Source organism: Scardinius erythrophthalmus, assembly GCF_964197995.2.
Source record: "Scardinius erythrophthalmus genome assembly, chromosome: 3".
NCBI lineage: Eukaryota > Metazoa > Chordata > Actinopteri > Cypriniformes > Leuciscidae > Scardinius > Scardinius erythrophthalmus.
The window spans coordinates 15,372,974-15,398,919 of record NC_138223.1 but is presented as its reverse complement, the minus strand read 5'-3'; the positions used below and the strand labels follow the sequence as shown (position 1 = coordinate 15,398,919).

General features: G+C 35.7%; 1 protein-coding gene across 1 annotated transcript; it reads left to right on the top strand.

Annotated features, from left to right (window-relative positions):
• Positions 1–9,055: 9,055 nt before the first annotated feature.
• On the top strand, positions 9,056–25,817 carry kitb (KIT proto-oncogene, receptor tyrosine kinase b). Its single transcript, XM_081360425.1, has 21 exons — positions 9,056–9,214; positions 11,376–11,645; positions 12,100–12,384; positions 14,945–15,084; positions 15,173–15,341; positions 15,606–15,792; positions 16,655–16,770; positions 16,878–16,992; positions 17,171–17,355; positions 20,141–20,247; positions 20,359–20,485; positions 20,913–21,017; positions 21,552–21,662; positions 22,236–22,374; positions 22,488–22,549; positions 22,635–22,735; positions 22,894–23,016; positions 23,407–23,518; positions 23,637–23,736; positions 24,250–24,355; positions 24,437–25,817. Exons 1-21 carry the CDS (start codon positions 9,160–9,162, stop codon positions 24,596–24,598), a joined length of 2,877 nt encoding a protein of 958 aa, XP_081216551.1. The 5' UTR covers positions 9,056–9,159; the 3' UTR covers positions 24,599–25,817.
• The last annotated feature ends 129 nt before the right edge of the window (positions 25,818–25,946 follow it).

Sequence of the window (25,946 nt, the reverse complement as noted above, 5' to 3'; positions counted from 1 at the left end):
TTGCGATGGCTCCTTTTCATTAAAACCTATAGGTCAAACGGGCGATTCAAAACATTAAATGTCTTTCAGCCAAGACTCTAGCCTACTGGGTCACTGAGCACTGAAATAAAGAAAGAAAGGGAAGGGTTTGATAGGAAAGTCACTGCAATTGGGCAGCAATAAATGGACTAATGACTTGAAATATGAACCTGAAATAGGAACATGATATTTGTTTCAATTGGTGCAGAATTTGGGATTCCATAAAAGAACCAAGCCTTTACTTTGTCAGTTGGAACATTCTTTAACATACTTCAGCACCACGGACAGCAGTCTTGCCAGTCGTCTCTGGTTCAGGACCATGGGCAGCTCAGCTCATTCAAGAGCTCTGTGATGCCCTATAAACAGTGCGGATCTCGCCACTAGAGGGGGATGCCTTACCGTTTCATTGAGCTGAGCTCTGTGCTGCGTAATTAAAGGGTTCCTATTATGCTTTTCAACTTTTTCCACTTTAGTTAGTGTGTAATGTTGCTATTTGAGCATAAAAACCATCTGCAAGGTTGCAAAGCTCATTTAACAGAACTAAAACTTATCTTAAACACTGTTCCTGAACATTATAACCCAAACGTTTATCTATGCGCAGCACATTTTATGGAGAACAGCTTGTGTAAGCCCTCGCTTTTGTAAGATGGTTCACTGCTCCTTAGGAAAATTAACCATGGTTTAGTGATCGATTACTGTTTGTATTACCTATTATGGTGGATAACATCGTATCTAAAATGTATAAGAAAATTACAAAAAACATAGCACTCTGAAATGTCCTGTAAAATCTGTGCTTGCAAAGTCTGTGAATGAAATCTGTTCTGCATGATTCTCATTTTTGTTAACATTGTCAGGGTCTGAATCGGGCTCGAATTAGTTATAAATAGACGGCATCCTTAATATTTATACTAGAGAAGAACTCTAGTAGGGATAGGACATTTTCCAAACATGCTCTAAGTGCTGACAATCACAAAACACTGGGTCAGCTAACCAATCACAGCACATTTAGTATTTCGGAAGGAGGGGCTTCATCGAAAAACGACAGGTTCGAGACAGACTGGGGAGAGAGATGCTGTAATAATGTAAAATATGTGAAAAATAATGTATTTTTTGAACAATCAAGCATGAAAACATATTCTAGTACATCAAGACTTTGTAAAAGGGCATAATAATAAGACCCATTTAAAGGATAGGCCTATACTTTTTACTATAAAATTTTAAATAAATGTACTGTAACTATTACTACATATAAAACACAATATTTACAATTGTGTGATACAAAGCATGATACAAAGTTGATACACAAATTAGTTATTGTCCTCAAATTTGATATATATATACAGTATATATATATAGTGTGAATATTTATGTTTATGTTTCACTGTCTGGATCACTCCACTTATCAGTGTTCATGTCATGGCAATAATAAGTAATCTCAAATATGAGACATAAAGTTGCAAATATGCAAAAGACACAATATAATATGACTAGTATGCATATCAATCTTCATATGTGATTATTGGATTCAGTATTTCTAATCTTCATGCAATTTTGTCTGCTCATCCCTCATTTTTATTTTTTATATGAATAAAAAAATATTCACATAAACAAACACAAAACTGAGTAAACATGATTTATTTATTTTGTTGATCAGTCTTTCAAATTTTAAAGATGTTAACATTTTTATCTGATGTTATTACTATTTCTATTCAATTTGGCTGATGCTGAGAGAAAGAAAGGTTACAGGGTTCTTGAGGCATGTCTCAAAACATGTCTTCAATCTATATTGAAATGTATTGATGAAAACTGCTTGTGAAGAACACCAATTGGATGTATAAACAAAATGTTAGCTTTAGTGTCAGGCACATATACAATATATGTTCCCTGTGGTTAAAGAGTCTTGTCATATTGATTGAAGAATGGAGGCATATTGACCAGCTAAATTGCAGCGATGCTCATTGAGGCAACTGTGAATATCAAATGACTACTGTTGTGGTTTTGGACAGGCTTATAGACTTAATGCATTCTGGAATGTTTTAAATGTTTATAATGCAGTTATGATTGGACATGAGTTATGACAGGTGCCTTTATTAATGTCAAATATATTTTTCTATGTATTCTTGATCACTCTTTCTGCTCTTAATATATAATGATCCACCCATTTTTTGTACATTTTTTATTTATCATTTTCTGCTTAATCTAACTTCATTAATATCAATCTAACTCTCTGCCTCTTGTTTTACTAAATCTACTCTTTCTCTTTAGTTCTCAGCTTCACATTATGCTCTTTCTTCTTTATCCTTCTATTTTTGCCTTCTTCCCAACACCAATAAGCTTAATGAGATTCAAAGTGCTCTGTAACCCAGTTAATCAGATTCATCGTTTTGATTACACACTCAGTTTAGCATCTTAACATTTCTTAATCTCTTTGTTTTTCTGCAAAACAGTCAGACGTATTGCATAGATTTCAGATTGACTCTGTTGCTGTCCGCATTAGAATTCTCACAGATCAGTTAAAAATGCATTTCCTGTCTTGTCTTACTATAGCATGAAATTGCCCTCTAAAAGATACCATGAGAGTTTATGCATCACAAGACATTAAGATGTTCAACTGATTAACAGATTGTGAACATGGTGTTTTGGAAGAGATGCTATGAATCTGTGAACAGATCAGGGAGGGGCAACTCCAGTCCTGTAGAGCCATTGTCCTGGAGAATTTAGCTCCATTAGTCAAATTCTAATGACAGTGTTCCTCCAGGACCGGAGATGACAGTATATTCTGTAACTTAGTGGTTTGCTCTGCTGTACTCTATGTGGCCAAACCACAAAACAAAACAAAACAAAACAAAACAAAACAAAACAAAACAAAACAAAACAAAACAAAACAAAACAAAACAAAACAAAACAAAACAAAACAAAACAAAACAAAACAACCACTGTGGACAAAACAAGACAAAACCAAACAAATCCACTGCACTCTGTGAACAAAACAAAACCAACCACTGCACCCTGTGGACAAAAACAAAACCAAACAAATCCACTGCACTCTGTGGACAATACAAAACAAATCCACTTGCACCCTGTATACAAAGCTAAACAAAACCAAACAAATCCACTGCACTCTGTGGACAAAACAAAACAAAGCAAAACCAAACAAATCCACTGCACTCTGTGGACACAACAAAATCAAAACATTCACTTTACTCTGTGAACAAAACAGAAAAAAAAAAAAAAAAAACAAGACAAAAAAAAACACACACTGTACTCTGTGGACAAAACGAAACAAAATCCAACAAATCCACTGCACTCTGTGGACAAAACAAAATAAAACAAATCCATAGCACTCTGTGGATAAAACAAAACCAAACAAATCCACTGCACTCTGTGGACAATTCAAAACAAAACAAATCCACTTGCACCCTGTATACAAAGCTAAACAAAACCAAACAAATCCACTGCACTCTGTAGACAAAACAAAACAAAGCAAAACCAAACAAATCCACTGCACTCTGTGGACACAACAAAATCAAAATATTCACTTTACTCTGTGAACAAAACAGAACAAAAACAAAACAAAACAAGACAAAACAAAAAACAAAAAAACACTGTACTCTGTGGACAAAACGAAACAAAATCCAACAAATCCACTGTACTCTGTGGACAAAACAAAACAAATCCACTGAACTCTGTGGACAAAACAAAATAAAACAAATCCACTGCACTCTGTGGACAAAACAAAACAAAACAAATCCACTGCACTCTGTAGACAATACAAAACAAATCCACTTGCACCCTGTATACAAAGCTAAACAAAACCAAACAAATCCACTGCACTCTGTGGACAAAACAAAACAAAGCAAAACCAAACAAATCCACTGCACTCTGTGGACACAACAAAACCAAAACATTCACTTTACTCAGTGAACAGAACAAAAACAAAACAAAACAAGACAAAACAATAAAAAAATAAAAATAAATAAAAAAACCCACTGTACTCTGTGGACAAAACAAAACAAAATCAAACAAATCCACTGAACTCTGTGGACAAAACAATATAAAACAAATCCATTGCACTCTGTGGACAAAACAAAACCAAACAAATCCACTGCACGCCGTGGACAATACAAAACAAAACAAATCCACTTGCACTCTGTGTACAAAGCTAAACAAAACCAAACAAATCCACCGCACTCTGTGAACAAAACAGAACAAAAACAAAACAAAACAAATCCACTGCACTCTGTGGATAAAACAAAACAAAACAAAACACCTGCACTCTGTGGACAATATAAAACAAATCCGCTGCACTCTGTGGACAAAGCTAAACAAAAACAAACAAAACAAAACAAAACAAAACAAAACAAAACAAAACAAAACAAAACAAAACAAAACAAAACAAAACAAAACAAAACAAATCCACTCACTCTCTGGACAAAATAAAAACCAAACAAATCGACTGCACTCAGTGGAAAAAAAAACAATATAAAACAAATCCACTGCACTATGTGGACAAAACAAAACAAACCAAAACAAGACAAAACCACTGTACTCTTATGGACAAAACAAAACAAAACCAAACAAATCCAGTGCACTCTGTGGACAAAACAAAACAAAATAAATCCACTGCACTCTGTGGACAATAAAAAACAAAACAAAACAAATCCACTGCACTCTGTGGACAAAGATAAACAAAACAAAACAAAACAAATTCACTGCACTCTATGGGCAATACAAAACAAAACAAATCCACTGCACTCTGTGGACAAAACAAAACAAAACAAAACAAAACAAAACAAAACAAAACAAAACAAAACAAAACAAAACAAAACAAAACAAAACAAAACAAAACAAAACAAAACAAAACAAAACAAAACAAAACAAAACAAATCCACTGCACTCTGTGGATAAAACCAAACCAAAATAATCACTTTACTCAGTGAACAGAACAATAACAAAAAAATCCAGTAGAACAAAACAAAACAAATCCACTGTTCTCTTTGGACAAAACAAAACAAATCCACTGTTCTCTTTGGACAAAACAAAACAAATCTACTGCACTCTGTGGACAAAACAAAACAAAACTACTGCACTCTGTGGACAAAGCTAAACAAAACCAAACAAATCCACTGCACTCTGTGGACAAAGCTAAACCAAACAAATCCACTCACTCTGTGGACAAAACAAAACCAAAACATTCACTTTACTCTGTGAACAAAACAGAACAAAAATAAAATAAAAATAAACAAATCCACTGCACTCTGGAAAAAAACAATATAAAACAAATCCACTGCACTCTGTGTACAAAACAAAACCAAACAAATCCACTGCACTCTGTGTACAAAACAAAACCAAACAAATCCACTGCACTCTGTGGACAAAACAAAACCAAACAAATCCACTGCACTCTGTGGACAAAACAAAACCAAACAAATCCACTGCACTCTGTGTACAAAACAAAACCAAACAAATCCACTGCACTCTGTGGACAAAACAAAACCAAACAAATCCACTGCACTCTGTGGACAAAACAAAACAAACCTTATTTGCTTAGTTCAGCTTTCATACACAAAAGAAAGTCATATATGAGTTTATATCCATATGAGTATATGGACTGACCTATTCCTTTTTGTCAGGCTCATGTCAGTTTAGGGTATGCACTTATACAATATTAAAAAGGACAAAGTTAAAATGGTCCACAAAAGCAAAGTACTCTCAATGTGTAGACATACAGCAACACTTAAAAAGCACCACAAAACCCACCCTGCCCACACACCAATCATACTATTATGGATTGAAGACCCTAATGGTCACTTGGTTGAGTAGATGAGGTTGTCTGTACGGTCAGCAAAAATCCAGTGGACAAACTTCATTAGGTTGGCATCTTAGTCCATTAGACTACTCTCGATTTCAGTCTGCGTTGTTCTAAAAGGCCTTTTTAATACTGACAAATATTGGTGCAGTAAAGTACTATCTATCTATCTATCTATCTATCTATCTATCTATCTATCTATCTATCTATCTATCTATCTATCTATCTATCTATCTATCTATCTATCTATCTATCTATCTATCTCTCTATCTCTCTCTCTCTCTCTCTCTCTCTCTCTCTCTCTCTCTCTATATATATATATATATATATATATATATATATATATATATGTTGGGAAAACAAACAGAATATAAAAGGACACTGTTTCTGTTTAAAATGGCAAAGTGATCATATGTCCATAAAAGAAGGAATGAGTCACTTCTGAAAAGAAAGACCAGTGAGTCAGCATCTCTATCTCTCACAAACAGCCTGCAGAAGATGAGTAAGGACCTATCGGTATCAAAAACCTGCTTTGATTCATGAATAATTAAACAAACTCAAAGTAGCTACACTCACACAACATACATGCCCACCGCATAACAAGCATCAGCCTACAAGTATAGAATGGAAGTTTCTCACAATAAAATGAGAAAGCAAAAGTACTTGAAGGTTTGAAAAGCCAACATATCCACCAGGTTGCCATAATTGTATTAGAAGAAAAACAATATCAGAAACAGAGTATGCGTGTGTCTGTTTACGATGAACACACATGCGCGCACACTCCTGTCCTGTTAAGATTTCTGATGCAGCAGACAGCACGTCATCATTGAAGAGCTGCAACATTTTAAACTCTATCGATTAACATGTGCATGAGAGGGCAGGCAGAGCAATAAGTTTTAAATTCATGTCAGTGGTCTTTGGCAACACAGAGATGACTGAGCTGCTGAACTGCAGCAAGAGACGTGACACCGTCCAAAATCCTCCACTTAAGATAATGAAAATTGCAATTTGTCCTCTTAACAAGGGCAGTTCTAATTCAAAATATGTTTGGATTTCCTGTAAGCACACGTCAGCTGATGTCCAGCACCAGTATACCAAAAACCTTTTGGTCAAAACAACCTTCATATTGGCAGCTGGGAAACAGAGTCAGAGAGATGCAGAGTATATGGCAAGCCATTTTAACATTATCAAAAATTTTTGCCACTGACTTCTATGGTTTCTGTAGATCAGATATCACTTATTCACTTCTGAAAAGTATGTATTACAACTGTTACTGGCAACTATTCAGGTTTACTAAGTATTCATTAAGTATTATTAAGATTTTAATATAGCTATAAAGTTGCAAATCTGACTAGTCATTATGACAAATAAAAAGCATTTGCAATTGGTGATATAAGAAATACTAGTAAGAATGATAGATGAATGATAAGAAATAGAAAAACGGAAACTGTATTAGTACCTAATGAATAGTTAAGAGTAAAATTGGAATAAATAACAGCAATTTGAATAACGTTTTAAGGCCACGTACACACTGCAGTTAAATTTGGTTGTCAGTCCAACTTTTAGTGTTTAATCCGTTCTGTACACACACAGCGCAATAATTATGACCGCCGCTAGCGTAGCTAGCGAAAGCGGTCATATAGGGATTGTCAAAGTTTTTTTTTTTTTTCGTCACCTACTGAATTTTCCGTCAACGATACCAGGGACACCGAAGCACCGGGGAACATGAAATTTGGTGGACATGTAGCCCCACTAGACTTTTACGGAAAAATTTCATTTGGTCCCCGGGGGCCACTCCCCCCCCGAGCTGGGGCCCCCCAAACCCCAAAAATGCAGTTTTTCCTACATAACTACCTGAACCGTGGCACCGAGGATGACCAATTTTTTATGGTATGTTGGTCTTAAGGGCCCACATCAACCTAGCCCATAATCACTCATTTGTGATTTACGCCCCTCCCATAAAAAATGAAAATGCAATATTATTCTACTTTAATCGCCCCTATCTTCAGTTGAGATGTTCAGAACTGCACCATATTTCATGTGTATGATTAACTTGACATCCTCTGGGGGTATGCTAAGTTTCGTAGAATTTCATCCATGGGGGGGTATAAAATAAATTCATTTATGTGCACATTTAGTGACTGTACACTCATCGGCCTGTAGATGGTGGTGTTGAGCGAAGGGTTGCTGGTTTAGGATGATACTGTCACACACACTGACATCCACACGCACAGACACACACCCATACACACACATACAAATCCACATGCACAGACACACACACACAAACACAAACACACACGCGCACACACATGTACGCACGCACACATACATGCACAGACACACACATACACAAACACACACACAGACATGCACATACTACTACTTTTTTTAGGTATATACATAAACACGCAATACAGCCAAATTGCTCCACGTCATTTATTTTTGTGGAAAGCCAGTGCAGGCCTGAGCGGCGGTCATATTTTGTACCGCCCTGCGGTACATCTAGTTAACACGAGTGACAGCAGCATTCTACAACCAAATTAACTCCCGCAAAAATGCAGGTAGTGGCAACCGCATTTACAAAATTTCTACGCAGTGTATATGGAGTGAACTGAACAACTAGTTGTTAATGACGTATTTAAACTTGCATCAGAAATGTGTTTCTTCTGAAACACGTGTTTCTTCTTATGAGTCCAATTCTAAGGGGGAAAAAAAGACTGACTTTTTTTTTTTTTACCTCAGAATAGTTTATATCTCACAATTCTGACTTTATAACACGCAATTGCGACTTTATATCATGCAATTCTGACTTTATATCTCCCAATTGCGTGAAAGAAAGTCAGAATTGCGTGATATAAAGTCGCAATTGCGAGAAAAAAAGTCAGAATTCTGACTTTATTTCACGCAATTTCGACTTTATTTCACGCAATTCTGACTTTATATCTCGCAATTCTGACTTTATAACACGCAATTGCGACTTTATTTCACGCAATTCTGACTTTATATCTCGCAATTCTGAGAAATAAAGTCAGAATTGCGAGATGTAAACTCGCAATTGTGAGATAAAAAGTCGCAATTATCTTTTAAAATGTTTTATTCTGTGGTGGAAACAAGCTTCCATACTAATGCCTATTGAATTAAGCAATACAAAATATAGGTACTAGTAACAGAAATAGATACTTTAAATGATTAAATGTTAAAATGGCTTGCCATACAGAGTGAAGGGGGGGGGGGGGGGGGTAGAGAGAAAGAGAGAGGCACTTGAAGACGCACAGTCAGTTGTGGATCAGTCATACTAATGTACGGACACACGCACACTCGCAGACAGAATGGATCACGCTTGGTTTCTACCCACAGTTATGCTTTTATTCGCCTTACCTGGAGGTAAGAACTTACATTTTCAGTTAAGATATAAAATGGCGTTTTATTAGCCCAGAAAAATGTTGGCTCCGCAATTCCTATTTGTATTAGTTAATTATGAGCAGATGATTAGGCTGATATCCAGGGAATTATCCAATTGTTTTGATAACAGATGCAGATGATGACCGTTAAGAGTTATGTTTTTGTCCATCTGTTAATGTCTACTCTCGATAGTTACAGTTGCGCGCTATTAATGATTGATTTATTTAGGCTGTCTAGATAGCTATTGATTAATTTCAGTTATTATGTCAAGTTAACTCTCACACAGGGCGAATCTCATGTGCTTTGCATAGTGTCAATAATTAATTAGCGTGTAATTAGAGTTGCGTACTTGAAATAAAGTAGCGCAAAAGCAATCGGTTACTAATAAAACTACTGTCAACATAATGACCACATCAACTACCGAGTTATTAAGTTACAGGCATTGTGACAAACTGTTCTCAACTAACGGTCGGTTTGCTCTTTCCTGGTCGAGATTATCGGATAGATTATAGCTGCTAGCAACAGATGCAGTCCGAGAAGAAGGTTCACGTACAGGTGTCTCATGTTTTTACATAGGTTATAGGTGAGAGACAGCGAGACGTAGACGTAGGCCTACAACTTTTATTGTCTGTGGACATGTGTGTATATTTCTATTGCATAATTTTATATTACTTTTAACTCAGTCCCCTATTTTAGTAATAGCCTAATTTTCTCAGGCTGCCAACCCAATAACACCTGTAAAAAATAACATTCATTGTCATTAGGACACTTAGTATAATAGCCTATTAGCCTATTATAGGTCTATTACTCAGAAAACATGCCCAAACCATTTAAGAATCTTCAGAATGGCGTGCATGTTACGTTGCTTTGATAAATTCTGTTAGCCTGGTCTTCTGGTTTGTTGTCATAGTCGCATTGTGTGTGTGTGTGTGTGTGTGTGTCGCGCGCGAGTGATGAATGTTCTAATCTAGCGGGAAAGCTTCGTATCTTCGGCTATCCTGAGAAAATTACATACCTTAGTCACTAATGCACCCCGTAATTGTTTCGTATAACGTTTGATTCATCTGGACTGTAGATCATCATGAGTAACAGATTAGTCATCATCGTGGTGCGGATAATGAGAAGGCAGAGCTTAATTGTTTAAATGCGAAGGCATAAACATTTTTGAATGTTAGGATAGAGATGCCTATAATTAATTAAATAGATTAAATTAATTAAATATATTAAATTCTTTTTTTTTTCATTTATTGCTTGCATAAAGAAAACGCCTATTTTTATTTTAAGCAAAAAACATTCTCACTGAAATTCAAAATATTATTTACAATGTAGGTCTCATTCTTTGTTGACATAAATTACTATTTAAAGTTTGAGGTAAGATTTTTCAGTGAGATTTTTCAAATAAATTAATACTTTTATTCAGCAATCACACAATAAATTGTTCAAAAGTGCCAGCAAAGACATTTGTAATATTAAGATTTTTATCTCAAATAAATGCTGTTCTTTAAAACTTTACACTTTGCACTTTTTTGGGGTACTTTGCACAAACTTAAATTTGGAATAAAGGAATATATTAAAATATATTTAGAATAGCCTATTTATTTAAATAGAAAATGGTCATTTTAAATTCTAAAAATATTTCACAATATTACTGTTTTTACCATATTTTGATCAAACAAATACAGACTTGGTGAGCATGAGGCTTCTTTCATTAAAACATAAAAATAAACTTTTGAACCATAGTGTAAATTAGAAAAAAAACATTTTTTTTAAATATATAATAAAGTTACTGCACAGAAAAATGTGTCCATATATTAAAATATATATTTTTTAAATGTTAATAATCTAAACATTTACTTAATGCTAAATATAATTTCTTCTCTCTTAGTTTGTTTTTTCATGGCACTTATTGAGATCCAGGAGTTTTTTTAAATTCGAATTTGTCATAACGAAAATGTTCAGAGCAGACACATCAGCTGCGGGTTTAAGCTTTTAAAGAATTATCACAGTGCACCATGTCTACCATAAAGACCTTCTCACCTTCCTAAGGTTTGTTAACTGTCAACAAAGTGATGCATTAACTGATTGCAGGATGTTAGACCTGACTTATGCACAGTGAATATATTGATGTGTGTTTGTATTCCAGGATGGTTTAAGCCTGTTATCACTCCCGATGCCCCTCATCTGGTGATACTTAAAGGTGGACAACTGGAACTCCGTTGTCATGACGATGCACAGGCAAGCATGGGCATGGTGCAATGGCTGCGGGAAAAAGGTCGGAAAATCGATGGAGAGCTAAAGGAAGACGGAGCCAGTGTCATCTTCCTCACCTCCACACAGATACAGCATATGGGCCGTTACACCTGTGAGAACACACGAACGAAAGAGACCAGCTCTATCTATGTCTACGTGAAAGGTCTGAATATGCGTGTTTACACAGTTCTCTTGATTCTGAGGAGTTTATTTGTTCTTTTGGCCTCAATTCCCACACTTCGCTGTTGAAGGAGTATTAAAACTTGAATAGGTCTTTTGTAAAAGCACAAATGCTTGTCCTTAAGCTGTGTACTCAAACCCAACCTTAGTGTGGATGTGGTTTAATATATTTTAATTGTATTATTGTTAACTGTCATTGAATGATGTATGTATTTGAACAGCGAATTGTGTGATAAACCTCTTGCGCACACTCATTTTTTTTTTACTATTTCCTCATAGACAAGTCCTTCCAGTGTTTAATGTAACGCCACTTGTTTTGCATGCACATTTTTTCCCCCACTTTTCTTCCTTATGTTCTCTTTTGTTTTGCATGTCTTTTGTTCCCTTTCTCATCACTCTCTATGTTTTCTTCCTAAAATGTCTCACTTTTTTGGCAGATTTGAGGAACGCTTTTGTGCAGTCCATGGTGAATGGACTTCTGGTGAGGGAAGGAGGGGATTGCACTATTCCTTGTTTAGTAACAGATCCAGCTGTCAATCACCTGTCCCTGTTGACCTGTGCTGGCACAGCCTTACCAGCTGGCCTCACCTACATCACACACCCTCAGAGAGGGATCACCATAAGAAACGTCTCCAAAGCCTTTGATGGCTGCTACGTTTGTGCAGGGCAGATGGATGATAAAACTGTGAAATCAAGCCATTATAACTTGGATGTGCGGCCAGGTGCGTGTATGTGTGTGTTAGAGCAGTGGTTCTTAAAGGGATAGTTTTCATTTAATCACCCAAATTATTCTAAATCTGTCATGTATTTAATTTTTCCCTGTGGAACAGAAAGAATATATTCTGAAAAAGTCGATCTTTTTTTGTCCATAAAATGAAAGTGAATGGAGCTCAGTGTTATAGTAAGGCCGGGACACACCAAGCCGATTGGCAGCCGGGCAATGTCGGTCATTTTTGAGCATCCGTCGGCTTAGTTTTTTCGGTGTGTTGCGCACCATCAGTGTTTGGGATAACTCATTGTAAGTAACTTGAGTTACTAAATCAGATTACTTTTTTCAAGTAACAAGTAATGCATTGCTTTTAAATTTACAACAAAATATCTGAGTTACTTTTTCAAATAAGTAACGCAAGTTGTTTATGTTTAGAGGAATTGTAAGTTCACAGGCATTGTGTTCTCTGTGTAAACATGATGGTTATTGTAGTTTTAGAATAAACGTAAGCTTGCATTTACTCATCCTAGTTGCAAAAAAAAAAATAGGTTTAGTATTACCGAAAATTAATAAAAAACGTGAAATACAATCTCAGAATATTACGCAAACCTGCAAAAATTAAATATATTAAATTACACAAATATACTTTATGTATTTAATCTCACTTTATTAACCAATGTCTTTGCTGCTGACATTCAGTTATCCACTTATATGGTTGACAATAAACAAAAAAAATCTGTTTTTCATTTTTAAAAACATTTTATTGGTGAAGTAAGTGTTGAACATTTTTCTTCTGCATCCTATTCTTCTTCAATTCAGAATGGCAGAACAGCTAAAAAGTATTTTTGAACTGCGCCCTCTTTTGTATTTCTTTCAGCCTGAGGCTTATTCAGTTCACTTTTAGTGTGAAAGGGCCATTACATTTGCCAAAAATAGAGCTTTTTTTATTGTTATTAAAAAACAAACAAGTAAGCCCAGCCCAGGTTAGAAAAAAGTAACGGAAAAGTAATGTAACGCATTACTTACCATAAAAAGTAACCAAGTAACGCAAGTAGTTACTTTTTTAGGGAGTAACTCAATATTGTAATGCATTACTTTTAAAATTAACTTTCCCCTACACTGCACACCGTTGGCTCTAGTCGGACGCTGTCTGGGTTTTTTGGGCCGATTCAGCAGGTTGATTGGCTGTCGGTGAGAGAGAGAACTCTGACTGGCTGTTCAGCTTAACGAACGACAATAGCGCAAAGTGATGAAAGCGAGCAAAGAAGTCAAGACGGTATAGACAGAAGGCTGTTACAATTTTACGTCATCTTACCTGAGCATTGAAATGCACAAATATTTTCATAATAACATGAGCCGACTAAATTGAAGAACGTGATCAGTGTGATTGATATTCAAAATGGTAAGCAAGCGCTGCTTTGTTTACGGTTTGTAATTGTATATCTGCAGTCCTAGTTTCGGTTTCCCATCTTTGATGTCCGCTTGGTGTAGCTGTACCCCATTGACTTTCTTTGTATGGATACCAAAACATACCAAAAACATTCATTAAAATATCTTCTTTGTATGGAAAAAACATTCATTAAAATATCTTCTTTTGTGTTCCACAGAAGAAGGAAAGTCATATATGTTTGAAATGGTGTGAGTGTAAGCAAACGATGATAGGATTTTTGTTTTCGGGTGAACTATCCCTTTAACTAGTTTTGTTTGTTGATTTTACACTGGACATCAAAAAGCGACCAAATAAAGTACTAAAATTGTTTATTGTACAAAAGTAAACAAAAATGTGGGAAATATGGAAAATGTTTTCTCTCTTCTATATTATGCTTATCTAATTAGTCGTGATTATATGATTATGTGCCTTTTTCCCTTTGCAGCTCACTATTTGAGAACCACTTTGTTAGATGGAAAGAGTTAGAGTTGATAAAGAGAATGATACCATACGCAAATTTACTTTCAGCAGTGGACACACATGAATGTGAAAGTTTGGAATAATTAAGATTTTTTTAATTGTTTTTGAAAGAAGTCTTAAATGCTCACCAAGTTTACATTTGTTTCATCTAAAATACAGTAAAACAGTAATATTTTAAAATATTATTAAATATTTTAAAATGTAATTTATTCCTGTGATCTAAAGCTGAATTTTATGAAAAGCAGATATCATTCTAATATGCTGATTTGGTGTTCAAGAAAGATTTCTTGAATAAGAAATAAATAAATAAAAATTCAGCAAGAACACATAAAATTGATCAAAAGTGACAGTAAAGACATTAATTCAAAGAAATGCTGTTCATTGAACGTTCTATTCTTCAAAGAATAGAAAATTATAAAAAATAAATAAAAAAATATATAATTAAATGTACTAAATAAAACCAGTTATATATTATATCTCACAATATTACTGTTTTACTGTATTTTTGATCAAATACATGCAGCTTTGGTAAGCATAAAAGATGTCTTTCAAAAACATAAAACTTCTGACAGTAGTGTATCATTGTCATATTATATCATTACATATATCTCAATATATCTTTGCCTATATGCTTTATTGCATATTTATTGTTTTTGTGATACAGTCCCGGAGACAGCGCCGGTGATCAACCTATCCAGAATGGAAAATGTGATTCTGATCCAGGATCAGAACTTCGATCTCACCTGTAGCAGCATCAACATCAACCATGATTTCTACCTGAACTGGAGCATCCCTTCGGAATCGGTTAGATCCACACACCTGTTGAATATCTTAGATTGCTTACTGTAAGCGCAGTACCTAACCTGGACTAATGTTGTCAATAATGATTTAGACAGCAAAGGAAACAACTAAATCTAACGTCCTGCCTGGTTCTCGAGGATATCTGCGCATAGCAACACTGAAGTTCCTTTCTGTGAAGATGAATGACTCAGGAGTCTATCAATGTAATGCGAAGAATGAGAAGGGTGTCTCCATGGCAACTGTCAATCTGGAGGTTTACGGTAAGAAATGTGAGATTAAGCTGTATCTCCTAAATAATATTGACTTTAACCAGAGAGCAAGAAGGGCAATACTTGTAGTAACACGAAAGGGCTTAACTGTAACACTCAATACGACGATTGTTGAAACGTTGAGAAGTCTTGCCTTTAAGTTGTTAGATGCATGGGTTTTACTTCAACCATGCATCTTTAAACCTTGGCCTTTTCAGCAAAGACAAGTCCCTGGCTAAACAACGCAACATCTGTTTATGTGTGTATTTGTGGCAGAGCGTGGTTTCATTAACCTTACGGAGGGAGAGGACAGTGTGGTGGAGGTGCGAGAGGGAGAGAGTCTGACCCTCAGCGTGGAGATGACTTCATACCCCAAACCCTCTGAAATCTACTGGTCGTATAACAACCAACAGCTCAAAAACACATCCGAGCACGTCATTACACTACACAACCAGCAGTACAGGTACACACACCTGCACATATACACACACAGTCAATTCTGTGGTAACTCCACCAGTGTTTTTATACACAAAACTTTGATCCTATCTTATTGCCACTGGTTCTTTAAAGCTGGTATATTAAAGCCAAAACCATTATATGAGCACTTGACAAGACATGTTTTTTTATTTTTCCTCACAGAAAAAACACCAATCATTTTTTTCTCTCTTAAATTTTAATAATTCGGTTAGACGGCAAATTACAGATTTAGTCAATAAACAAAAATTGATCTATTATAATTATGTTGTGGTATTATATTATTATTACTATTTTTATCAAAATTGTCCTACCTCATCACGAACTGTGAAATAGATAAAAAATGTATCACTGAAATTATTATTATTTCAAATATTATTATTATATTTATTATTTAATTTATTTATATTATTGATTTTGGCCTATTTATTTAATTGGGGCCTACTTTCAAATATGACTGGCCATAAAAATATACATATTACCCCCATTTTTTTTTTAAACAACTTCAACTTAATAAATTAATAATTGACCAAACTCTTGGAAATATTTGAAAATGTTCCAACAAAAAGTAAATAACTTTTTACGCTTTTTAGTTTGGAAATAGGAGAATTTTACCTTCAAATATGAATAAAATGTGTGTTATTTGTATAAACTATAAAATAAAACTTTTTGTTTGAACTACTAAAATATACACTTTGTCTTATACAATTAACCACAATTTAAAAAAGCTCATCTCCATTTGTTAACTACGTATGTCCATTAGTTTTACAATTAGCATTAGTGGCCTAATTTTAAACATTTATATGTGAAAGTTTAACAGACATTGAGTGTCATTTGTCTGAATTTTGCAGGTTCATCAGTGAACTGAGGCTGGTTCGAATTCATGGATCAGAGGGCGGGATCTACACTTTCTCAGCCAATCACAAATATGCATCTGTCAATCAGTCATTCACAGTCCATGTTATGTGTGAGTTCAGAGGATTGAGAGGATTTTAGTTCTCAAATTTGCCAGATTACTTCAATTTCTCGATTTTAATAGAGTCTTTATATAAAAACAGTAAATCTCTCATTCAGGTAAACCAGTGATAGTTTCCCAGGAGGGGCCGGTTGATGGACAGGTGCGGTGTGTTGCTTCAGGATATCCTGTCCCCAAAATATCTTGGTATTACTGCGAGCCGCCACATACACGGTATGACTCACACACAGGCTAATATAAGCCACTCACACTCAACAACCATGCAATAGCAAGCACACATGCTAACACTTTATGTTGATGGTCCATTTTAGACATTCTGTGATAAACTGTGGTAAATAACGTTATAATAGCTGTTTGTCATATTCTTTTGGCTCTTTATATTCTCTGACAGGTGCTCCCTTCTGTTGAATGCGACGCAGGCCGATGAGGAAGTTGCTGTTGTAACAGTGTCAGGGTCAGAGTTTGGACGAAGCGAGGTGGAGAGTCGACTTAATATCAGCAAAGGAAAATTTCACACCCTTGAGTGTGTGGCAAAAACCCAGAGCGAGCATGCCTACACCCTCTTTTCCATCAGCGGTGAGATTCATTCATGTTTATCTAAATGAGGATATTCCTTAGACTTCTATTGTTTATATAAAGCTAATCACAAATATAGCAGTAAACAGCAATTATCAAGGTCCAAAAAGATAATACATGTTGTATAATACAATGCAGTTGTTACAGCAGTGTCAGTGTGGCATAGCCGTTCAATCTTAAGGCCAGAGAGAAGAAGCTTTCTACAGACTGTCCTTTACCCAAACCCTAATGCTGCTTTCAGCTGCTGTTTACAAGTTCAGAAATCATAATTACAGTGTGATGTGTGTTCAAGTGATTTTAGTAGGAAAAAATGGAGGCAATTTCATATTTATTTTCCTGTTTTTTTCACTTACTGTTAAGACAGAAAGCTTTTTTCACACTAATGCAACAAAATGAAAAGCAAAGGAAGCGCATTAGGTCTGTAATAGATGCTTTATCTTGGTATTTTATTATGACATAGAGAATGGTGGGAAATGCAGTTTGGTCACACATGACTGTGACCTCAAAAAAACAAACAAACAAAAACCAAAGTAGTGTTTTATCAGATAAAAAAAAGAAAAAAAAAGACATTGATACAGAAATTGACTTTTATTCAGTAAGAATGCCTTAAAGGGTCATTTCACCCATTTGAACATTGTTTTTTATTTAAAGTGGGTCATATATGTAGTCGAAATGTAAAATAATTTTTGAATTTGGTGCCTTCGTGACCGAGAAAAGACAAAAAATAACTTCAGAACGCATTTGTATGAAAGACAACAACTCCCACAATGCACCACATTGCACAGCTCCGCAAGCCACTCCCACTAATCCAGAAAGCGCATATCTGCCTATAAGAGAAATCACTCTTCCGTCTACAAGGCTAGCTACCACCAGAGCTTGAAATTCATTTCACATTCACACAAAATGTCTAGTTAGTTGGCGAACTCATATAGTGCATTACTCCTCGTTTGTATTTCTTTTGAAAAGGTGAATTATTGCATGGTACCTGGATGTTCAGTCAGAACATATGCGGTGCGAAACTAGGATAGTTCACAACACAAACGTCCGTGTCCTCGTCTGATTCAGAGATTTCGTCCAGGAGAAATTGTCATCGTTGAAATTCTTTGCCGCAGACGGACTCTATCTCTGTGTTCATAGCGGTTCGTTGCTGCATAGTGAGATCACCGGCGCCACCAGTCCGCCCTAACTCGAGCCAGTCCGGGCTCCTCGTCCGCGGCAGGCAGGTCTTCTGCCTCGGCTGCTCTTCGCTATAATGCGGCTTGTAAAGGTAGCCACAAACACCTGATTCAAGCATCAGACTTCCGAAATCCTCTTCCTCTAGTCTATATCATATTGAGCACTCTCCTCCCCTATTGTCATAACTGTACATCTGTCTCCACAGCGCCTGTTAGCTTAGCTTCAAACAAGATGGAGGATATTGCTTTCAGTTTCAGAGAGTAAAGTCCCACCCACTGATCTGTAATAGGTCTGTAGCGTGAGCGCGCCCCACCCTGGGAAAGATGAGAAACTAGTGTCTGTAGTCTTAACAGAAATCCCCCCCTCTAACACTTCCTCCTACAATGACGCAAAATGACGATTTTTGCGTCATTGTAGGAGGAAGTGTAAGAGGTAAATAACAGATTTCTCCCGTCTCAGGGGAAAATGAGAGAGTGTTGCACGACCATTCAATAGAATGACTGGGTTTCTAACAATGCAAAGCTTAATGCAAATGGGTGAAGTGTCCCTTTAAATGAATCAAAACTGACAGTAATAATCATTTATTTCACTTTCTATTAATCAAAGAACCCTGAAAATAATAGGAAATATTTTTATAGAAGCAAATCAGCATATTAGATTGATTTCTGAAGGGTCAAGTAATTGCCATCACATAAATACATTTCAATTTAAAATATATTAAAATAGAATCAAATATTTAGATACCAGATATATAATTAATCAGATATTTTTTAAACTGTAATATTATTTTTTACAAAATTACTGTTTTTTTATCTTTATTTTTAGTCAGATAAATGCAGACTTGGTGTGCATAATAGAAAACATAAAAACATAAGCTGTAGTGTATGTACTGTATATTAAATTATACAGTCAACATTTAAAATGAAACTTTAATTACCTAATTTATTTTTTTTTACCTTCAAGGACATCCCCCAAATGGAGGTTTTGTCAGATTAAACTAACTTAATTTAGTTTATTATCCCTTAGCTAATTATTAGCTAATTTCTCCAGACACAACAAACAGTTGTGGGCAATTCATTACAATTAAGATACAATTAAACTTTATTTACCTAATTTATGAATTATTTTTACCTTCAGTGATATCAGATGGAGGCTTTGTCAGATTAAGTTAACTGAATTTAGCTCTCATAGCTAATTATCAGCTAATTTCCCCCCCCACACACCAAAACAAACGTTCTGTTTTGGTTGAGGTGGGCCATTCTTGCCATTTAGTGTTATTGAGATCAGTAGAGAGAGACAAACCCGTTCACACCCAAACAAACACACACACACACACACACGGCTGTTAATAGATAATCCCTGAATGTTCTCAGACACACACTGAGCTTGTTGACAGATATGAGGGATTATTATTTTGTGCAGCGTGTGCACATTAGGATTTGATACTGATGCTAAGCTCTTAAAATCCTCTGAATAACAGATTTAAAACACTCACCTTATTAATATAGTACTGTGAATTAAGAAGTATTATTGTTTAAATGCAGATGTGGTGTTTATATTTGTGAGTGTGTATATTCATGGATGTGTGGGCATGCGTTTCGCTCCTCAGAAAGAACTGTGCCCCATAAACTCTTCACACCTCTGTTGTCTGGTGTCGTCTCCACTGCTGTTCTGCTTAGCTTACTTGTGGTGGTTCTGCTCTTCAAATACATGCAGGTACACAACACTCACACTACACACTATGCCATAACTTAAATTGTTAGCAATAATTCTGGTTTTATTTATTTCACTTTTATTTCCTGCTTACCATTTTGTACACTGCCATAGAAACCCAAATATGAGATCCATTGGAAAGTGATCGACAGTTTTGATGGCAACAATTATACCTACATAGACCCGACGCAGCTGCCTTATGACCCCAAATGGGAGTTTCCACGGGAAAGACTCCGCTTCGGTAAAGGCATTCACATTACACATAAATCTAAACGTTATGATTACACAATAGCTCATTATTTAATCTGACTAAAAGTGTGTATCATACATGTAGAATTATTCAGTGAATAGAAAGAACACACACACACACACACACACACACACACACACACACACACACACACACACACACACACACACACACACACACACACGTATATAAACATATATTTTTTAATCAAATAAATGCAGCCTTAGTGAGGATAAGAGACTCAAATATATATATAAAAAAAAAATACTGATCACAAACTTTTTAACAGTAATAATTAGAAGTCCTATAATACTATATAACTATAATAATTTCTAGTAGAATGCTTATTAAAATGGTATGAATTTGAACATAATAATGGTAAATAAGTGCTAAATGTGTGTTGTTTGTCATGATGAAGGTAGAATCCTTGGCTCTGGAGCGTTTGGTAAAGTGGTGGCGGCTACGGCATATGGGCTCCTATCAGCTGACACAGTGACCACTGTTGCTGTAAAAATGCTAAAACGTGAGTATATGTCTGGATGTATGACTTAACGTGTGTAAAGTACACTGCCTGGCCAAAAAGTTACTTTTAGTCTTTGATTATTTCAGTGATATTATGTTTCAGAAATATTATGTTTCTAGCATTTAGCAAGTCTTTGGGATGTGCTGGAGGAGACTTTACAGAGTGCTTGTCTCTTGCATTGTCAATACAAGATCTTGACCAATAATTGATGCACCTCTTGATGGAAATAAATGTTGTGATGCCCATCAAGAGGTGCATCAATTAAGGTTAGAAGAACTATTGCCAAACATATAGCATGCTAGAAACATAATCATCACTGCAATAATAATCCAATCATAGACTATCCAATCATAAACCTGATCATAGACAATCATAGACATTTGCTTAATTTTAGCTGGGCAGTATATGTTTATAAAGACTCCAATCATTGGTTTTCAAAACCTTTAATGTCTATATGACGTATCTTTGTATGTGTGTGTGTGTGTGTGTGTGTGTGTGTGCACATGTGTGTGTATCTGTGGATTTTTCCCAAAGCGAGCGCTCACTCCACTGAAAAAGAGGCTCTAATGTCAGAGTTGAAAGTTCTGAGCTACATTGGCAACCATATGAACATTGTCAACTTGCTTGGCGCCTGTACAGTAGGAGGTATGTGATTAATATTGATTCAGTCACTTTAACAGTGGTGACAGGTTAAAGAAAGATACCTACAAGTTTATTATAAGATATATTGTATGTTCCTAATGTCATTCCAATCCCATATTGTTTTCTTTCTTCTGGTTGAAACACAACAGGAGATGTTATAGGAAATTACTGCACTTTTCCAAATAAGGAAAGTGGAAGTGGATTTATACTGCACCACAAAAGTAGAAAACAGTAGTATTTGTCTCTCGAAATTATGGTCTGTTCTTCACACAAATCTTTTGTATAGCTTTTTATAGGGTAATATTGTAGAGCTTTGTATATAGCTTATTGTATAGGCTTCATAAGACTTGGACTATAACACCACTATAACATACTTAGAGCTTACCAAATTATCAAAAATTATATTATGGAAAAGAGCAGTCTAGACATTCTGCCTAAACTTTTGATGTCTAACTGAAAAAAAAAGTTACACAATGATATGAGAATGAGACGTTTGGGCAAAATGTAAATTTTTGGGAGACTTTTTCCTTGAGGAGAAATTTGATAATTGTTAAAAGTGACAATTTTTTTCAACAGGCCCTACTCTGGTGATCACAGAATACTGTTGCTATGGCGACATGTTGAACTTCCTGAGAAGAAAGCGGGATGCGTTTTTCAGTTCCAAAACAGGCGACGGATATTACAAAAATCTGCTCAGCCAAATACAGCCTTCAAGGTAAGATGTGTCTGAGAAGAAATGTGGTGCAACATTTATAAGAGTGTAGATGTCCTTTGTTAGGTTTTTGTAATGTAATACACCATCTATTATATGCATGTGTGCACACACAGAGAGGGCACTGATAATGGTTACGTGCCAATGAGGTCGTATCAGAAGAGATCGAATCAGACGGGTAAGGCCCATCCCAAGAAAATGCAGCCACTTTTACCACCAATTTTCATTATTTTACACTTTTCAATCTGTATCATCTCTCTTAGAATGGTGTGATGATAAAGATGATCTCTCTTTGGATACTGAGGATTTACTCAGCTTCTCATATCAAGTGGCTAAAGGCATGGACTTCCTCACATCCAAAAATGTGAGTGTGTAATTACATTTATTCACCTCTTAAGTTTCAGAGTGAGTTAAACATACAGACTTTGTAATGTTATCTCATTTTCATATACAGTTCTATAGTGAATACATACGTTTTTGACTAATAAATGTCCATTTATGTGTGTCGCCATGTATATTTAGTGTATCCACAGAGATCTGGCCGCTAGGAACGTTTTACTGACTCAGGGTCGGGTAGCAAAGATATGTGATTTCGGTCTGGCACGTGACATCACTAGAGATTCCAGCTACGTCCTGAGAGGAAATGTAAGGAAGTGTTGTATAACCGTTACCACACTCACACCTACTGTCAGGCTCTATATTAATATCCAGCATATTCAGAATTATATTGGAGATTTTATGTAGTAAAAACACCATTGATTTAAAGGGATAGTTCACCCAAAATTATTTACTCGCCCTCATGTTGTTTCAAACCTAATGAAAGTCAGTGGAGTACAAAGCAACATTGGACCCCATTAACATTATATTGACAAAAAACTGAAAGAAATCTATGTATTCTGGAGAAATCCACACAGGTTTGGAACAACATGAAGGTGAGTAAATGATGACCAAATGTTCATTTTTAAATTAACTATCCCTGTTTTTTTTTTAATTAAAGCATTGTTTATTATCATGAATGATGTGTTTCCTGTTTAGGCACGTCTACCAGTGAAATGGATGTCCCCAGAGAGCTTGTTTGCTTGCGTGTACACTTTTGAGAGTGATGTCTGGTCCTATGGCATCTTACTGTGGGAGATCTTCTCTCTAGGTCTGTATTAGCTGGTATCAGGCCTATTAAATATCACACATACCCAGAATACATCTCCTAACCAAGGCCTATAAGTGACTCATTATAAAGGTCTTATGAGGTGAAAATCTGCCTGCAGGTAACACGCCTTATCCGGGGATTCAAGTTGGATCCACATTCTATAAGATGATACAAGATGGATACAGAATGACTGAGCCTGAGTTTGCCCCAATTGAAATGTAAGAGAATTATAATTGTCTTTAAACAGCCTGCAGTCAGTATTTTATATTTATGGCGTGCACACTTCCATTCAAAAGTTTAGGGGTGGTGAGATTTTTATGCTCACCAATAAACAATAATATTGTGAAGTATTATTACAATTTAAAATGAACTGTTTTCTATTTTAAAATATTTTAAAATGTCATTTATTCCTGTGAAGGCAAAGCTTTTTCAGCATCATTACTTCAGTCTTCAGTTGCACATGATCCCTCAGAAATCATTCTGATTTGATGACATTTCTTATCATCAAGGTTGAAAACAGTTGTGCTGCTTAATATTTTTGTGGAAATCATGATGCATTTTTAAGGATTCTTTGTTGGAAGTGTTTGTGGAAGTTTTGTTCTTTTGCAACATTATAAATGATCAATTTAATGCATCTTTGCTGAATATAAATGTAGTTTTTATTTTTTCATCTTACCCCAAACATTTGTGTGATGTGCATGATAACGCGGCTTGTGTGTATGCATTATCAGTTACGAGGTAATGAGATGGTGTTGGAGTGCTGACCCTCTGAAGAGACCAACCTTTAAAAAACTGGTGGAAAGGACTGAACTCCTGCTGTCGGAAACCACCAAACATGTACGTTCTGACTCAGCTCAGCTCAAAAACTGCTGACATTGAACCAGTTCCTTCAGTAAGGTTTGTATTTGTGTCTTGCAGGATTACTTGAATCTCAGCACTAGTGGCAGCTCTGAGGCGTTCGTTCCTCCAGACCTGCAGAGGGCACAACGGCTGAGTTCTGTGGGCAGCTCAACGGCCTCCTCAACTCAACCCCTGTTGCAGGCAACAAATGAAGTTTTTCTGGAACATCAGAGCATATAAATGACATCACGTTCTTTGTTTTGCCTCAAAATCATTTTCTCAATGGGTTTGACCTAAAAGCCTTAACCTCCATTTAAATACTGACTTTGTGGCATTTAAGGGCATCTCCTAAGATTACCTGCTCTCTGCTGGCTCAATGCAACTCCATTAGCCTTGTCTTCCATTATATTTCAAATTACTCAAGACACAGCATGTCCAGCCAGCCATATAACATATTTTTTCTAAATGCAGCTGGGCTCCATTCTATTGTATTGATTATAGTATTCTGAGTGCATGAGCAGCTACCATGGCCAGGCAAGCATTTAGATATAGAACCTAATGTTACCTCACCAGATAAATGACCAGCTCTACTAATGACATCATCGTGTAGTGAGTGTCTCTGTGATGATGTCGTGTCGTGTATTCTTTTGTCTTTGTGTTTGACTGGGTGAACTACTGCGATTATGTCTTAGTGCAAGTAACAGTAAGGTGGGTAAGTGTTAAAGATGTTAAACTCAAAGTGAATCTTGTTTAATGTGTCCCTATCTGAAGCACTTAATAGCAACGAATGGAGGTTCTCGTTCATGCATACTGTTTTCAGCATGTCATTACTCTCAGGTGAGTATTAGAATGCATTGTTGAATTGTAATGCTATGTAGTATCTATGAGATCCCTCTCTTAACTAAAATCGTCATATTTATTAATGATGGAAAGAAAGCTAGGATGTTTACATTTTTTTTAGTTTGGAATTGAACGTTTGAGCTGTTGAATATGTGCATATATAAATAAAATTGGTTGCAGTGTTAAACTGAGAATCATATTTGAAATGTACATTGTTGTAATAACTGACTGGGTTCTATTCTTCAAAAGTGGCTAATTTGGCTGCAGTAAACCATAAGTTTTTGTTCTCGAAGCATGATGAGAAGCATATCAGGTATCTGCTCATTGCTAATTATTCCAGTAGATCCAAGGTTTATGCTAAATTAATCAGCCAACTAAACCACGTTTGAAGGATGGGATGTTGGTTTCAAAAAAGAATCAAATTCAATGTTTTTGAAGGTTGACTGTGACAAATAACTTGAATTGCTATGAGATTTGACTTTGACTTTGTAAATATCTGATGTGTGAAGCTATTTTTTCAACTTGTAGAGTGTTATGTCAGAAATAAAAGAGCAGTAAGGAATGATGTAATGTTTTATACAGAATAAATGAAAATGAAAAGGAGCCACTGCATGAATTGTGTATTTTTAAAATACAGAAAATGTGTGCAGTTCCTTAAAAGTTACGGTTGATGTTAAAATACATTGATGTTTGTTTTAATATCCAGCTTCTAATTTGGAGCAGCTAATCCAATGGTGCGAGTTTGGGG

What these genes read in the sequence shown, in the direction of transcription:
- kitb (XM_081360425.1), top strand. Translation starts at nt 9,160, where the DNA reads ATGGATCACGCTTGGTTTCTACCCACAGTTATGCTTTTATTCGCCTTA. An exon ending in GAAGAGATCGAATCAGACGG is followed by an intron (nt 22,550 to 22,634) that starts GTAAGGCCCATC and finishes CATCTCTCTTAG; the next exon opens with AATGGTGTGATGATAAAGAT. An exon ending in GCTACGTCCTGAGAGGAAAT is followed by an intron (nt 23,017 to 23,406) that starts GTAAGGAAGTGT and finishes TTTCCTGTTTAG; the next exon opens with GCACGTCTACCAGTGAAATG.